General features: G+C 44.4%; 1 protein-coding gene across 5 annotated transcripts in view; it reads left to right on the forward strand.

Annotated features, from left to right (window-relative positions):
• Window positions 1-17,866, forward strand: part of LOC132398279 (ribosomal protein S6 kinase alpha-6) — a 174,906-nt gene that overhangs the window by 66,038 nt on the left and 91,002 nt on the right. For all 5 annotated transcript variants that reach the window (XM_059977463.1, XM_059977465.1, XM_059977467.1 and 2 more), the window contains 3 exons: window positions 14,878-14,957; window positions 15,248-15,354; window positions 15,643-15,680. In XM_059977463.1, the coding sequence (XP_059833446.1) occupies window positions 14,878-14,957; window positions 15,248-15,354; window positions 15,643-15,680 (225 nt within the window). The remainder of the gene's footprint in view (window positions 1-14,877; window positions 14,958-15,247; window positions 15,355-15,642; window positions 15,681-17,866) is intronic.

The raw sequence follows: 17,866 nt of genomic DNA on the forward strand, positions 1-17,866 counted from the left end.
TGTCATCAGTGACAACTGTGATGTATTTATTCAGACTTGGGAAGATGAATCCGTGAATCCGTACAGTCCACTGATTTCAAAGCAGTCCTGTAAGTCCTCCAGTGCCTCCCTTGTCCATACCTTCTTGGTCCTCAACTGATATGTTGCTGATAATTACTTAGAGACCTTTTCAAGGTGGCCTAGTTAAAATACCCCAAAACGATGGGTGCGTGGGGAGGAGTTACCGGTGTTTTTCATGAATCGATGGTCATCTAGGTAAATGTAGAGAAAGAATCAGTAGTTTTGAACCAGTTATATTTGCCAAGCAATCGTGCACTGAAATTATTTTGATTTAACAGAAATGGTTTGGGTAATTACTTAAATATTGCTGAGCTGTGAGTTTATTAATTATTTTGTCGTTGCATGTTCAAAATACCTTGCAGCTTCACTGCAAACAAGATGATGTGTCCTGTTCTTTCTAGTATTATGAAAATTTACTTAATTGTGTTTCCATTTGGTTGTACATCTTTTTGCTGCCATTGGTCTGAAATCAGCATCGTCCAGAAATTTACTAAATTTTGAGCATGAGCAAAAGTTAATGCAAACTGTGTTTCTACTACCTTCTGTGCTAGTTTAAATAAAGTGATTGGGTCTCCATCTAATAAACTGGTCACATTGGAGAATGAATTAGTCGCTGTTGGCCGTTTTTGCCAGTTGAGTTTGTTACAGAGTTTGAAAGATGTACAAGGACAAAAGTAGATTTATTTTAGAAGCTTGTAAATATAAATTGTTCTGTAAATTTGTTCAAAGTCATTTTCAGTTACTTAACACCTAATAGACATTTAACACCAGGGTCATGTATTGATGCTCTGGATTAAAATTGCTTGAATGCTCTGCTGAATGCATTTTCAAATATTTTAATCAAACCTTTGAGTATATCATGGATTTATAAATCTTGTTTCTAAAATACACTAATGGCAAATACTGCTTTCAGTAATAAGTAAATAAGTTTAAGCAGAAATGAGAGAAAAAATCCTCAGTTACTTGTGAAATTTTGCCGATTTCAGTCAAAGTGAAAATTCTAACTTTGTATTTTTCTTTTTGTCACATCATGTTTTTATACTTTTGATCAGATCTCCCCTGACTTAAGCATCTCTTTCAACCAATAAAATTGATACATGGAAATGCACAGGAGTGAAAATTGCAAAGGTGTTGGGCCAAAGTGGCTTGTAAAACAATGAAAAGCTATAACAAAATGGGTATTTTTGGAGTAAAATGTTTGATAATTAATATGTATAACTGGAGAAAAATAAATTAAAATACATTTATAATCTTGGTTTATAAAATAAAAAAATCCTCGAGGTTTGTTTGTAAGTTTGGCCTGGTCTTGTATTTTGTATGTGTAGAACTCAAGATCATACCAGCAAAATATGTTTAAATAATTAAATTCTGGAATATATTTGAAAATGAAATGTTGACCACAATAACTGGACAAAGAATAGAACATTCCAATAAAACATAGCCAAATCACTTTCTGAAAGTGAAAAACAAAAGAGATAAATGACAGATGTTTTGACATTCATAATGTTCATTAAAATATTTCCAGTGGTGGAAACTCTTCTTTTATAGATATTTCCAGCATTTTCATTTGTTGCTGATGTGCAGTGTTTATGAATTGTATATTTAAAATTAAAAACCAACTGAAAATATTTTGTTGCTAGTTAATGCATTTCTTTCATTTCATGATTTTGCAAGATTTCCCCTAATTAGTCAATTAGTCGAATACTGCTGTCATTGGTCAAGCCAAATAGGGAAATCTTTTGTGTTGAGGGGAGTGGGGTAAAAGTGTGGTATTTGAGTATTCTGTGTAGTGAGAGAATAGGACCAATCAAGTGTGACAGTGGAAAAGTGTGTATGGAACTGGAGATGGCAGAGGTACTTAATAAATACTTCAGTATTCACTACGGAAAAGGATCTTGGCAATTGTAGGGATGATTTGCAGCAGACTGAAAAGTTTGAGCATGCAGATATTAAGGAAGAGGATGTGCTAGAGTTTTTGGAAAGCATCAAGTTGGATAAGTCACCAGGACTGGATGGGATGTACCCCAGGCTACTGTGGGAAGCAAGGGAAGAGATTATTGAGCCTCTGGCAATGATCTTTGCTTCAGCAATGAGGACGAGAGAGGTTCCGGAGGATTGGAGAGTTGCATATGTTGTTCCCTTATTCAAGAAAAGGGAGTAGAGATAGCTCAGGAAATTATAGACCAGTGAGTCTTACTTCAATGGTTGGTAAGTTGATGGAGAAGATCGTGAGAGGCAGGATTTATGAACATTTGGAGAGGCATAATATGATTAGGAATAGTCAGCATGGCTTTGTCAAAGGCAGGTCATGCCTTACGAGCCTGATTGAATTTTTTGAGGATATGACTAAACGCATTGATGAAGGTAGAGCCGTAGATATATATGGATTTCAGCAAGGCATTTGATAAGGTACCCCATGCAAGGCTTATTGAGAAAGTAAGGAGGCATGGGATCCAAGGGAGCATTGCTTTATGGATCCAGAACTGGCTTGCTTACAGAAGGCAAAGAGTGGTTGTAGACGGGTCATATTCTGCATTGAGGCCGGTGACCAGAGGTGTCTCTCGGGGATCTGTTCTAGGATGCCTACCCTTTGTGATTTTTATAAGTGACCTGGATGAGTAAGTGGAGAGATGGGTTAGTAAATTTGCTGATGACACAAAGGTTGGGAGTGTTGCGGATAGTGTGGAGGGCTGTCAGAGGTTACAGCGGGACATTGATAGGATGCAAAACTGGGTTGAGAAGTGGCAGATGGAGTTCAACCCAGGTAAGTGTGAAGTGGTTCATTTTGGTAGGTCAATTATGATGACAGAATATAGTATTAATGGTAAGACTCTTGGCTGTTTGGAGGATCAGAGGGATCTTGGGGTCTGAGTCCATAGGACACTCAAAGCTGCTACGCAGGTTGACTCTGTGGTTAAGAAGGCATACGGTACATTCATCAATCGTGGGATTGAGTTTAAGAGCCAAGAGGTAATGTTGCAGCTATATAGGACCCTGGTCAGACCCCACCTGGAGTACTGTGCTCAGTTCTGGTCGCCTCAGTACAGGAAGGATGTGGAAACCATAGAAAGGATGCAGAGGAGATTCACAAGGATGTTGCTTTGATTGGGGAACATGCCTTATGAGAATAGATTGAGTGAACTTGGCCTTTTCTCCTTGGAGCGATGGAGGATGAGAGGTGACGTGATAGCGGTGTACAAGATAATGAGAGGCATTGATCATGTGGATAGTCAGAGGCTTTTTCCTAGTGCTGAAATTGGTAGCACAAGAGGGCATAGTTTTAAGGTGCTTAGAAGTAGGTGCAGAGGAGATGTCAGGGGTAAGTTTTTTTATGCAGAGAGTGATGAGTGCATGGAATGGGCTGCCGGCAGTGGTGGTGGAGGCGAAAATGATAAGGTCTTTTAAGGGACTCCTGGATGGATACATGGAGCTTAGAAAAATAGAGGACAAAGGGAAAGCTTAGGTAGTTCTGAGGTAAGGACATGTTCGGCACAGCTTTAAGGGCTGAAGGGCCTGTATTGTGTTGTAGGTTTTCTATGTCAGATGCAATGCAATGCAATGAATAATCAATTGTCACTCAAATCAACTTGTCATTTGCTCGAGCAAAATGGGAACATGTAACAAAGATACAAGACCAGTCTGAATTACTGCACCTTAATTCAATCATTTAGTGGTTTCAAATGTTCTGCAGAGTATTTAGGCTTGATTGTAATTATTTTAAAATGAGTTTTTACATGATGCTCTTGAGCTGAAATTATAACACTTCAGTTTAACAGAACATTTTGAGTCCAATTTCATGCTAAATATGGCATGTGATAGAACTCTATGCAGTTTAATCAGCAAATTCATTTGTGTAATAAAACAGTTTGAAATATTATTCATAGAGTTTAATTGTCAAAATTGTTAAGTGTCTTACGAGTCGGCTGCCTCAGTTCTGGGTGGAGGCGACTGAGAAGTACACTGGTGAAGACTTTCCATTGAGAAAGAAAAATTGTTCAGGAGGACTACATGGTTAAATAAAAGTTAAATCTAGTATTGTACTTCAAATGTATGCATCAGTGGTTTGTCAATATAAGAGCAGCAAAGAATGATGGAAAGAATTGAAGGAAGGAAAAATTGAAAGATTTGCTTATTAAACACCTAGGTTTCCTCGGCTACATAAATATAGGGAAGGCAATCTTCGGTCCTGCCAAACATGTGAGATTGAGGTGCAAGCCCACACCAAGCCCCCTGTTTGTGTGGATGCTGAGTAATTTGTTGCCCTGTTACAAATGAGTGCCATGAAATAACAGAGAGTTCACAGCATACAATTAAAAGATTTAACTTTATAGTTCTTAATTTGACTAAAGGGTCTATTTTAATGAAGCAGTCTAATGTGAACAAGTTGGAGCTTACAGTTTCTCCAGATCACCGTTCCTCGATCGATCTCAACCCGGGCTTCATTGATCATGGTCCTGCTCCGCTTCTCTCTTCATCCTTCTCGAACCAAAACAAAACCCCAAGCCCAGCCTTAGTGTCCCTCACCAGAGAAACCTCCCCTTAATTTCAACCATCCTAATTGGATGGCAGACATTGCTCTTCATCTCTGATCATCAACAATAACTCTAACTTGAGCTGAAAACAAGCAGCTCACACAGAACAGCACAAAATGAGATACCTACAGCATAACTGTAAAAAATATCAACCAGGGCATTACACACTGCAATGCAGAAAGTATTTTCAGCCATTGGGTCTATACCAGTTCCCATCAGTTGTTATTCTCTTGTATTTTCCTGCTTCTTCAATTTATTCCCTGCCACATGCTCATCACCTCCTATTTATTCAAGGAGTTATAGTACCAATCATGAAAGCATGCCCTTTAGCTCACTCAGTCTCTGCTGTTCTTCAAATATCCATTTGTACACCAAACTTCATTCCCCCTTACATTCCTGCATTACTGTCAACACTGCAGTTTGCTTCCCCCCAACCCCCCAATCATATTCTGCTGCTATGACTCATCTGCACATTTGGAACAATTTACACCATCCAGTGAATTTACCAGCCAGTCTTTAGTGTGTCAGAGGAAACTGAAGCACCTAGGGGAATCTGAAGTTTCCACAGGAAGCGAAGTCATTTGCACATATTCGAGATTCCACGGATGCTGGAAATCTTGACAAAATGCTAGAGGAACTCAGCAAGTTAGGCAGCATCTTCAGAAGAGAATAACAGTCAACGATTCGCACAGAGACCCTTCATCGGGACTGGAAAGGAAGGGGGCAGAAGTTGAATAAAAAGGTGAAGGGAGAGGGGAAAGTACAAGTTAGCAGTTGATAGATGAGATCAGTGAGAGGGAAGGTGGATGGATGAGGGAGAAGGATGAAATTAAAAGCTTTGTCTATCCTGCTTGCTTTTTCTTCAAAAAATTACTACAGGTTTGTCAGGCAAGATCTTCCCTTAAAGAAAACCATGCTGACTATGGCCTATTTTATCATATCTCCAAGTACCCTGAGACCTCATCCTTAATAATTAACTCCAATGTCTGAGTAATTTCCTGTAGTGGAATTACAGGAAAGATTCTAGCATGGAGGCAAAGAGTGGGACTAATGGGACCTTTTCTGGTTGGCTGCTGGTAACTTGGTGGTGGTTCAGGGGTCTACATAAGAAATAGGAGCAGGCGTAGGCCATCAGTCCCCTCTAGCTTGCTCCACTATTCAATAAGATCATGGCTGATCTGACTATGGACTCATCTCCATAACCCTTAATTCCCCTACTATGCTCTATCTATCCAACTAAGGTAGCCTCCACTGCTTCACGGGCAGAGAATTCCACAGATTCACCACTTTGAGAAAAGAAGTTCGTCCTCATCTCCATCTAAATCTACTCCCCTGAATCTTGATGCAATGTGCCCTAGTTTTCATTTCACCTACCAGTGGAAACAACTTTTCTGCCTCTATCTTATCTATACCTTGCATAATTTTATATGTTTCTATAAGATCTCCCATACTTCTGATTTTCGATGAGTACAGTCCCAGGTGACTCAATCTCTCCTCATACACTAACCTCCTTATCTCTGAAATCAACTTGGTTAACCTCCTCTGCACCACCTCCAAAGCCAGTATATCCTTCTTCAAGTAAGGAGACCAGAACTGCACACAATACTCCAGGTGTGGCCTCACCAGTACCCTGTACAGTTGCAGCATAACCTCCCTGCTCTTAATTTCAGTCCCTCTAGCAATGAAGGCCAATATTCCATTTGCCTTCTGGCTGCACCTGCAAACCAATGTTTTGTGATTCATACACAAGCACTCCTAAGTCCCTCTGCACAGCAGCATGCTGCAATTTTTTTTAACCATTTAAAGAATAATCTGTTTCATTTTTCCTTCGAAAGTGGATAACCTCGCATTTACCAACATTGTACTCCATCTGCCAGACCCTTGCCCACTCACTTAATCTATCTATATTTCTCTGCAGACTCTCCATATCTTCTGCACAATTTGCTTTTCCACTCAATTTAGTATCATCATCAAACTCACTATACTCAGCCCCCTGTTCCAGATCGTTAATGTATATTGTGACCAGTTTTGCAGGCCTAGCACCGACCCCTGTGGCACACAGCTCACCACTGATTACCAACCAGAGTAACACCAATGTATCCCAACTGCCTGCTTTCTATTAGTTAACCAGTCCTCTGTCCATGCTGACACATCACTCTAACTCTATGCATCCTTAATCTTATGGGTAAGTATTTTATGTGGCAACTTATTGAACACTTTCTGGAAATCCAAGTAAGTAACATCCATCTCTTCCCCTCTGTCCAGTGCGCTCAACGAACTCCAGTAAGTTTGTCAAACAGGACCTGCCTTTGCTGAATCCATGCTGACTCTGTCTGATGGATCTATTTCTTTCCAGATACCCCGCTATTTCTTCTTTAATGATAACTTCAAGCATTTTCCCAACTACAGATGTTAATCTATCTGGCCTATGTTACCTGACTTAAATACATCAATTTTTGAACAGTGACGTGACATTTGCCGTCTTCCAATCTACTGGGACCTGCCCAGAGTCCTGAGAATTTTGGTAAATTATCACTAAAGCCTCTACTATAACTTCTGCCATTTCTCTCAGTATCCTGGGATGCATTCCATCAGGATCAGGGAACTTAACTATCTTCAGGCCCACAAGCTTGCTCAGCACTACTTCTGTATTGAGGTCCTCACCTCCAACCGCATCCGTAACATCTCCCTTTGGCATGTTAGATGCGTCCTCCACTGTGAAGATTGATATAAAATAGTCATTCACTTGGCCATTTCTTCATTACCCAATATCAATTCCCCCTTCTCGTCCTCCAAGGGGCCTACATTCACTTTAGCCACCCCTTTCCGCTTTACATAATTAAAAAAAAAATTACTATCCGTTTTTATATTTTGTGCTGGTGTATTTTCATAATCTAGCTTCCCTTTCTGTATTGCTCATTTAATGGTACTTTTGTAGCGGTGTGCTACACGCAGCGCTAAAATTACGACACGGAGTCGGTAACTGCAGTCGAAGGAAAAAACTTTATTCGAAAACTTCAGCCTCACTTATAAGCCTCCCTCAACCGGCCCCCCATGGCGCAGAGGCTCCAAAGCTGTGTGCTCGCAAACCCCCGTAGGCTATCTAATTGTGAGTCGGTTCGGATGCGCCAGGAAATGGGTCGCCACATAACCCCTCCCCAGAACCGGCGATACACCCCGCAATGTCCACAGTCTGGGCCAGAACCTGCTTGGGAGGTCGGCCTCTGCGCCGAGGCGCCGGAAACTCGGCCGGTTGCGCCAGGTCCACATGGGCCGGTTTGAGGCGGTCCACCGTGAAAACCTCCTCTTTCCCCCCAACGTCCAGCACGAATGTGGACCCGTTGTTCCGGAGCACCATAAACGGCCCCTCGTATGGCCGCTGCAGCGGCGGCCGATGCCCGCCCCTTCGTACAAACACAAACTTACAGTTCTGTAGGTCTTTGGGTACGCAGGTCGGGTGCCGCCCGTGCTGTGAAGTGGGTATGGGGGCCAGGTTACCGAGCTTCTCGCGTAGTCTGCCCAGGACTGCTGCGGGTTCTTCCTCTTGCCCCCTTGGGGCTGGTAGGAACTCCCCGGGGACGACCAGGAGTGCGCCGTATACCAACTCGGCCGACGAGGCGTGCAGGTCGTCCTTGGGCGCTGTGCGGATGCCGAGTAGGACCCAGGGAAGCTCGTCCGCCCAGTTGGCTCCTCACAGGCGGGCCATGAGGGCCGACTTCAGGTGACGGTGGAAACGCTCCACTAGCCCGTTCGACTGTGGGTGGTAGGCAGTTGTGTGGTGCAGCTGAGTCCCCAAAAGGCTGGCCATAGCTGACCACAGGCTGGAGGTGAACTGGGCGCCTCTGTCGGAGGTAATGTGGGCTGGTACACCAAAGCGAGATATCCAGGTGGCGATCAGGGCTCGGGTGCAAGATTCGGAGGTGGTGTCGGTGAGCGGGACCGCCTCTGGCCATCTTGTGAACCGGTCCACGATAGTCAGGAGGTGCTGCGCTCCGCGCGACACTGGCAGGGGGCCCACGATATCCACATGAATGTGGTCGAAACGCCGGTGGGCGGGATGGAACTGCTGCGGTGGGGCTTTGGTGTGCCGCTGCACCTTGGCCGTCTGGCAGTGCATGCACGTTTTGGCCCATTCACTGACCTGTTTGCGGAGTCTGTGCCAAACGAACCTGCTGGAAACCATCCAGACAGTTGTCTGGATGGAGGGATGCGCCAAGTTATGAATGGAGTTGAAAACGCGGCGCCGCCATGCTGTCGGGACGACTGGATGGGGCTGGCCGGTGGCGACGTCACAGAGTAGGGTCCTCTCACCTGGGCCTACGGGGAGGTCCTGGAGCTGCAAACCGGAGACTGCGGTTCTGTAACTCGGAATCTCCTCATCCGCCTGCTGCGCCTCTGCCAGTGCCTCAAAGTCTACCCCTTGGGAAAGGGCATGAACGGTAGGGCGAGAGAGCGCATCCGCCACCACATTGTCCTTACCCGAGACTTGCCGGACATCCGTTGTGTATTCAGAGATGTAGGACAGGTGGCGTTGCTGGCGGGACGACCAGGGGTCGGACGCTTTCGTAAACGCAAAGGTAAGCGGTTTGTGGTCCGTGAACGCGGTGAAGGGCCGACCTTCTAGGAAGTACCTGAAATGCCGGATTGCCAGGTAGAGCGCCGACAGTTCCCGGTCGAAAGCACTGTACTTAAGCTCGGGTGGTCGCAGGTGTTTGCTGAAAAACGCCAGGGGTTGCCAGCGACCTGTGATGAGTTGCTCCAGCACCCCACCGACTGCCGTGTTTGATGCGTCCACTGTGAGGGCGGTAGGGGCGTCCATTCTGGGATGTACTAGCATTGCGGCGTCTGTCAAAGCTTCCTTCGTTTGAACGAAAGCGGCGGCGGACTCCTCGTCCCAGGTAATGTCCTTGCTTGGACTCGACATCAGGGCGAACAGGGGGCGCATGATCCGGGCAGCTGAAGGGAGGAAGCGGCGGTAGAAATTGACCATACCTACGAATTCCTGAAGGCCTTTGATCGTGGTGGGTCGGGGAAAGAGGTGGACCGCATCTACGTTAGCGGGCAGAGGGGTTGCCCCGTCTTTAGTAATCCTGTGGCCCAGGAAGTCAATGGTATCGAGTCCGAACTGGCATTTGGTGGGGTTGATTGTTAAGACCGTACTCACTCAGTCGGGCGCAGAGTTGACGGAGGTGGGACAGATGCTCCTGACGACTGCCGCTGGCTATGAGGATGTCATCCAAATAGATGAACGCGAAGTCCAGGTCCCGTCCCACCGCGTCCATTAACCGCTGGAACGTCTGTGCGGCATTCTTCAGGCCGAACGGCATGCGGAGGAACTCGAAAAGGCCGAAAGGGGTGATGAGAGCCGTTTTGGGGACGTCGTCAGGATGCATCGGGATTTGATGGTACCCTCGGACGAGGTCTACCTTGGAGAAGATCCGTGCGCCGTGCAGGTTTGCTGCAAAGTCCTGAATGTGCGGCACAGGGTAGCGGTCCGGTGTGGTAGCCTCGTTCAGCCTGCGGTAGTCGCCGCACGGTCTCCAGCCCCCCGTCGCTTTGGGCACCATGTGCAGGGGGGAGGCTCATGGGCTGTCGGACCGCCGGATGATCCCCAATTCCTCCATCCTCTGGAACTCTTCCTTCGCCAGTCGGAGCTTGTCCGGGGGAAGCCGCCGAGCGCGGGCATGGAGGGGTGGTCCCTGGGTCGGGATGTGGTGCTGTACGCCGTGCCTGGGCATGGCCGCTGTGAACTGCGGTGCCAGAACCGATGGGAACTCCGCCAGGACCCTGGTGAAGTCGTTGTTGGACAGCGTGATGGAGCCGAGGTGAGGGGCTGGCAACTGGGCTGCACCCAGGGAGAACGTCTGAAAGGTCTCGGCGTGTACCAGTCTCTTCCTGGGCAGGTCGACCAGTAGGCTGTGAGCCCGCAAAAAATCCGCACCCAGAAGCGGTTGGGCTACGGCGGCCAGTGTGAAGTCCCATGTGAACTGGCTGGAGCCGAACTGTAGCTGCACCTGATGGGTGCCATAGGTCCTTACTGTGCTGCCATTCACGGCCCTCAGGGGGGGGAGCCAGTGCCCTGCTGCGGGTGTCGTAACTCGTCGGAGGTAAAACGCTGATCTCAGCCCCAGTATCGACCAAAAACCGGCGTCCCGACCTTCTATCCCACACATACAGGAGGCTATCCCTATGGCCAGCCGCCGTAGCCATCAGCGGCGGCTGGCCCTGGCGTTTCCCGGGAACTTGCAGGGCGGGCGACAACGGCGGGCTTCTGCGCCCCACCGCTGGTGGTAGAAGCACCAGTGTTCATTGGGCCGGGGGTTGGCGGGCTCTGCGGCTGGGCCTGGACTGGTTTGCTGCCGGGAGCGTGGCTGGGAGATCTGTGCAATGGACGCCCCGCTCACCTTTTTGGCGTTCCACAGCAAGTCCGCCCGGGCTGCCACCTTCCGGGGGTCACTGAAATCCGCGTTGGATAGCAGCAGGCGTATGTCCTCGGGCAGCTGCTCCAGGAATGCCTGCTCAAACATGAGGCATGTGTGTCCGTCGGCCAGAGACAACATCTCATTCATTAAAGCCGATGGAGGTCTGTCGCCCAAGCCATCCAGGTGCAGTAAACGGGCAGCCCGCTCGCGCCGTGGGAGTCCGAAAGTCCTGAGGAGCAGGGCTTTGAATTCCGTGTACTTGCCGTCTGCCGACTGTACGAACTCCTCGACCTGGGCCGCTGTGTCCTGGTCGAGGGAGCTCACCACGTAGTAGTAGCGGGTGTCTTCTGAGGTGATCTGGCGAACGTGGAATTGGGCTTCGGCTTGCTGGAACCATAGGTCCGGGCGCTGTGTCCAGAAACCCGGCAGTTTCAACGAAACCGCATGAACAGAGACGGCGTCGGTCATTTCTGGTCCAAAAATCGTTTGGACCGTCGGGGTCACCAATTGTAGCGGTGTGCTACACGCAGCGCTAAAAGTACGACACGGAGTCGGCAACTGCAGTCGAAGGAAAAAACTTTATTCGAAAACTTCAGCCTCACTTTTAAGCCTCCCTCAACCGGCCCCCCATGGCGAAGAGGCTCCAAAGCTCTGTGCTCGCAAACCCCCGTAGGCTATCTAATTGTGAGTCGGTTCGGATGCGCCAGGAAATGGGTCGCCACACTTTGTTGCTTTTTAAAGTTTTCCCAATCTTCTAGGTTCCCACTACTCTTAGTGATTTTGTATACATGAGCTTTCAATTTGTTGCCTCCTTTTATTTCTTTAGTTATCCAAGGTTAGCTCTCTCCACCTCTCCAACCTTACTGTCCTTGCTTTTAACTGGAATATACTTTTGTTGAGTACTGTGAGAAATCTCTTTGAAAGTCCTCCACTGTTCCTCAACTGTCCCACCATATAGCCTGCGTTCCCAGTCTACACTGGCCAAATCCTCCCTCATCCCATTGTAGTCTCCATTGTTTAGGCATAATACATTGGTTTTAGATTGGACTCTTGCACTCTCCATTTGTTTTGAGAAGTCAATCATACTGTGATCACTTTTTCCAAGAGGATCCCTAACTACAAGGTCATTAATTGTACCTGTCTCATTGCACAGGACCAGATCTAAGATAACATGTCCTCTTGTAGGTTTGGTAACTGTGAGATGATTTTTTTATGTTATATATCAATGACTTGGTTGATCTGGCTTTGTTGCAAAGTTTGCAGACAATGCAAAGATAGGTGGAGAGGCTGGTAGTTCTGAGGAAGTAGAGAGGCTACAGAGAATTTAGACAGATTAGATGAATGGGCAAAGAAGTGGTAGGTGGAGTATGGTGTCAGGATGTGTATGATCATACCCTTTGGTAGAAGAAGTGAAAGGGTTGACTATTTTCTAAATGGAGAGAAAATACAAAAATCTGACTCACAAAGGTACAAGAGTCCTTGTGCAAGATTCCATAAAGGTTAATTTGCAGGTAGAGTCTGTGGTGAAGAAGGCAAATGCAATGTTTGCATTTATTTCAAGAGAATATAGAAGCAAGGATGTAATGTTGAGATTTTATAAAGCATTAGTGAGGCTTTACTTGGGAGTATTGTGAGCCGTTTTAGGCCTCTCATCTTAGAAAGGATGTGCTGAAACTGGAGAGGGTTCAAAGGAGGTTCACAAAAATGATTCCAGGATAGAACGGCTTGTCATTTGAAGAGCTTCTGATGGCTGGAATTCAGAAGAATGAGGGCTGACCTCATTGAAACCTAGCAAATGGTGGAATGCCTTGATAGAGTTGATGTGGAGAGGATGGTTCTTATGGTGGGAGTGTCTAAGACCAGAGGACACATCCTCAGAATAAAGGGGTATCCTTTTAGAACGGAGATAAGGAAGAATTTCTTCAGCCAGAGAGTGGTGTATGTGTGGAATTTGTTGCCACAGGCAGCTGTGGAGGCCAGGTGTTTATGTACTTTTAAGGCAAAGATTGATTGGATTTTGATTGGTCAGGGCATGAAGGGATAGGGGGAAGGCAGGAGATTGGGGCTGAGAGGGAAAATGGATCAACCATGGGGAAACAGAGATGACCCAATTCTGCTCGAATATCTTATGGTCTTAAGACCTCAAAACCCAGCACAGTATTATGGTCAGCTGGACAGGAGAGATTCCAGACAACATCCCCAGCAGTGGGGCTCTATTTAAATTGCACTATTGGGCTAACTGTATCATCTGTGTGCCTGTCATCCGACTCTGCAACAGACGCCCCCCACAACCCCACCCGAAAAGAATTAATAGTAGAGTTTACTATATGGACAGAGGAAAGATGCAAGAATATTCTCAAAGCCTTCTTCAAAACAAAAAAAATGCATTATTCCCATTGATTCCTTGGGAGTCCCTGGCCTGAGCTGATTCAAAATGGAGAAGAAACATCTGGGATGGCACTGAAGACCTTGAGTGCATGTGTCATGAACACGTGGAAACTCCCATGTAAACGACAGAAGTAAAACACCACCTAACAAATACTGCCTGGGCTTTCAGCCACTCCTGCCTCATCATTAGGTTCCACATTGGCTTCACAAGTCACCTTGTGCACCACAGAATTAGAGTGGAAGCACGTTGTCGTGCTCAATCCAAAGACACTGCCCACTAAGAAGCAATGTGCGGTTCTGGTCCATGATGACAGCACCAGATTTCATTTCTCTTGTCTTGATTCTCTATCATATTCCCATTCAGGTGCCTATCTTATTCCACAATTTCAATGAATTCAAACTTAAACTCAATGAACACAATCTTGTCTTTCAACTAATCCTATTTCACCTCTTGGGACAAAACATTGAATTCAACCATTTCAAATGACCAGTCTTCCCAGTTTGTATCAGAACTGCCTGGTTTTCTCCCACTGCAGATGTTTCTCACCTGCTGGATTTTTCCATACAATCAAACATTGAGTTTTGCATGTTATAGTTGCAGCATTTTTCTCTTTTTCTCTTCACCTCCTTGAGATAGATCTGATGCAAACATCAGATCTGATGAAACAAGCCTTCACCATCCTCTTTCTAACTGCACCAACACTATGTTAGGTAGTATTCATAGGTTTTCATAATATCCCACACATTCCCTTTCTTCCATCTCTCCCATTTTTTTTTGTAATCTAATCTATTTCACTATGTGTTGCCACATTAGCACCATTTGGACACCACTTCAAACATGCTTCTTTCCTAGCTGTTCCTGGTTTTGATAAAAAGTCACAGACTAGAAATGTTATGTTTTCATCTCACTTATTGGTCATTTTAGGACAACTTTTTGAATATTCAACTAAGGTTTCCCAAAGACTACAGTCTACTCTGATGTTTTTCAGCATTTACCTGAAATTACAATTTTTATCAAAATCCAATTTTCAGATCTTTTTAAACTTTATACATATACTTTTAACTTAAAAGTGTTAACATTTGTCGGTTTTCAGTAATGTTAAAATTAGCAGGGTTAGAATGCAAAGCTTTGGTAGGGTGCCTAACTAGTAACCGGTTGAGTGACATTGAATGAATATTTTGTAATCTGGTTGGATACTTCGTGAGGCGCCATCCAGATGAGTTTTTATCTTGCTTCAAAATTGCAACGAATTGCATGGTAATTGATGACACAAAATGAATTAAAGCATTTTGGTTGGGACCCCCACTTCCTCCAAGTGGTTTTGCCCTTTGTTTCTTTATGGGCAATTGATGATTTGTGGATATTCTAGCAAATATTAAATGTTGAGAATTAAAACACTATTTTGTTTTAAATCTGCTGCTGTTATAAAATAAATTTGGTACATCTTTGCTCAAATTGGTACTTTCCATTTCAGCCTTTCAGACTGAAGGAAAACTTTATCTAATCTTAGATTTCCTCAGAGGAGGGGATGTATTTACACGTTTATCCAAAGAGGTGAGAGTTCAGATTTATTTCCTGTTATTTTTGTACCAAGGAAAAATGTAATTTTTTTGTCCTGCTTCTCTTTTCATTTCCATCCACTCTCAGTTATGGGGGCTGTATATATTTCATTCTGTTGTTATCACAATTAAATCACATTTGTGCCTCTGTCAGGAGCATTTGGCTAGGGAAAGAAGATCAAATATATTCTTGATTAAAACTGTTTTACTCTTGTGCTTATAGATGTACAGTTTAATGTTCTAAGGTCTTAGAAACTGATAAAAACAATATAGATTCTCATTTAGGTCATGTTTACTGAGGAAGATGTCAAGTTCTACCTCGCAGAATTGGCCCTTGCTTTGGATCACCTGCACAGCTTGGGAATAGTGTACAGAGATCTAAAGCCAGAAAAGTAAATCAATTTTTTAATATTTATATTGTATATTTTTAATAATGTTCTCTATATATATTAAAACAGTAAACTTGCACATTTAGTAATTATTTTACTGATAAATACTGTGTATATTAACAGATTGCGGTTTGAAATTTTAATTCCAAATTGAAGTAATATTAATATAGACTGATATACATTATTGATTGTTCATAAATATTTACCAATAAAATTATGAATATGCTGATATGTTTTAGTATTCATTCAAACTTGTGTACATGTATTGGAGATTGTGAATTTTAATTTCAGCATTTTACTTGATGAAGGAGGACATATCAAGTTAACAGGTAGGTACATTCATCAACCAATGCATCAGTTATATGGATAATTGTTTACATAAATGAACTAATTGAAAGGTGACCAAATGTTTTGAACAACACACAAAGTGCTGCAGAGTGCAGCAGGCCAGGCAGCATCTATGGAAAAATGTACAGTTGACGTTTTGGACCGAAACCCTTCATAGAAAAAAAAGCTGAGGAGCAGATTTAAAAGATGGGGGGAGGGAAGAGAGAGCCACCAGATGATAGGCGAAACCTGGAGGGGGAAGGATGAAGTAAAGAGCTGGGAAGTTGATTGGTGAGAAAGGGAAAAGGAGATGGGAAATGGTGCATGGGGGGAGGGGGTTGCATTACCGGAAGTTTGAGAAATCGACGTTCATGCCATCAGGTTGGAGGCTACCCAAACAGAATATAAGTGGAGGACATATTGGAATGGGAAGTGGAATTAAAATGGGTGGCCACTGGGAGAACCCGCTTGTTTTGGCGGATGGAGCATAGATGCTTAGTGAAGCAGTCTCCCAATCTATGTTGGGTCTCACCAATGTACAGGAGGCCACACCAGGAGCACTGAGCACAGTAAATGAACCCAACAAACTCACAGGTGAAGTGTCGCCTCATGTGGAAGGACTGTTTAGGGTCCCTCCCAGCTCTTTACTTCATCCCTCCCCCTCCAGGTTTCACCTATCACCTGGTGGTTCTCTCTGTCTTCCCCCCACCTTTTAAATCTACTCCTCAGCTTTTTTTCTCCAGTCCTGCCAAAGTGCTTGGGCCCAAAATGTTGACTGTACTTTTTTCCATTGATGCTGTTTGGCCTGCTGAGTTCTTCCAGCATTTTGTGTGTATTGCTCGGATTTCCAGCATCTGCAGGTTTTCTCTTGTTTGTCAATTGTTTTGACATGTTTTTAAAGGAATGCTGTCTAGGATTTGGTTTAGACATGTGGCAGAAGTATTCAGATTCAATTTGCTACTGATGTAGTTTGAATCCAGGCTGCAGTATTTTATATGAAAATGGAGGGAACTTAAGCAAACCTGCCAATAAATGACATAGCTATAAATACCTTTCTTTTACTTCTTTCTCAATAAATATTAAATAAACTGTCACTGTCAATCCATTTAGGTAGTACATGATTTAAAAAGATCCTGTCTATAGAGGTTATCAACAGGGAAGGATACAGTCACAAATTCATATAACTAACCCCTATTCATTTTGACTTTTAAAACTCAAGCTCCAATGGTAGGAATTAATGGAAGGAATCACATTATAAATAAGTTAGTTGATCAAAATTGTGTTAAATCATTGTCTTATGATTTAAACAAAAGCAGGAAAAGATCCTAAGCTGCCTGTTGTATCTGACTCTTTTAAGATAATGAGCTGATGAATTGCAAGTATTTTTATTCCACATGCATTTTATTTATTCTACTTAACACTTCCTTGTTTTGCTGGGTAAAGTTGACCATGTGACATTACTGAAATGACCACCCACTGCAGCCATTGCACCTGTGTGATGGACACCCTTACACAACTCCCTGGAATTGTTCAAAGCGATCATTTTCCCAGACTTTGCAGAATGTCTTAATGAGCCTTGGAGGCAAAAGTTATCAATACCTAGTCAATGAAACATTAACACCAGACAAGTAGTTGCAAGTAAGATGTATCATGAGGTCTCTATGAACTCTGTCAGCATTACTGTTGGCTCGAACCATAATTAAAATGGTTAGCCTTTCAGTTGACCAGTATCCACATCAAATATATTCAGCACAGGTAGGTGGAAATGTTCTTTCCGTTTGTAAGCTGTTTTTCAGGTGGCAGTATTTTTGATACTGAGACATGGTAGATCTTCCAAAGTTGAAGCTCAGCAACTGCATGTCATTGAAATTCTATCATTTCCTTTTGTGTGCTGTTGGGCACAGTCTCACCGATCAGAGAGGTCCAGTGGAGCTCCAGGGGGCAGCTTCATCCTCAGTGGTGAATCACTGACCCCAGGCCATAGTGCCCCAACACTATAGCATTTCGACTTCATTGTAATAGTATTATTCTCCAGACCTACCAGGCTGTCACCCTATAAATGGAATCTTCCATACATATTGAGGTCTCCTGTAGGTCTTGGACAGTTTATCTTATTGAAAAATTACAATACTGTTGTAACATGGATTAGATAACTGGTATAGCAGCAGGCACTGGGAAAGTCCAAGAC

This window comes from Hypanus sabinus, chromosome 8, assembly GCF_030144855.1.
Source record: "Hypanus sabinus isolate sHypSab1 chromosome 8, sHypSab1.hap1, whole genome shotgun sequence".
NCBI lineage: Eukaryota > Metazoa > Chordata > Chondrichthyes > Myliobatiformes > Dasyatidae > Hypanus > Hypanus sabinus.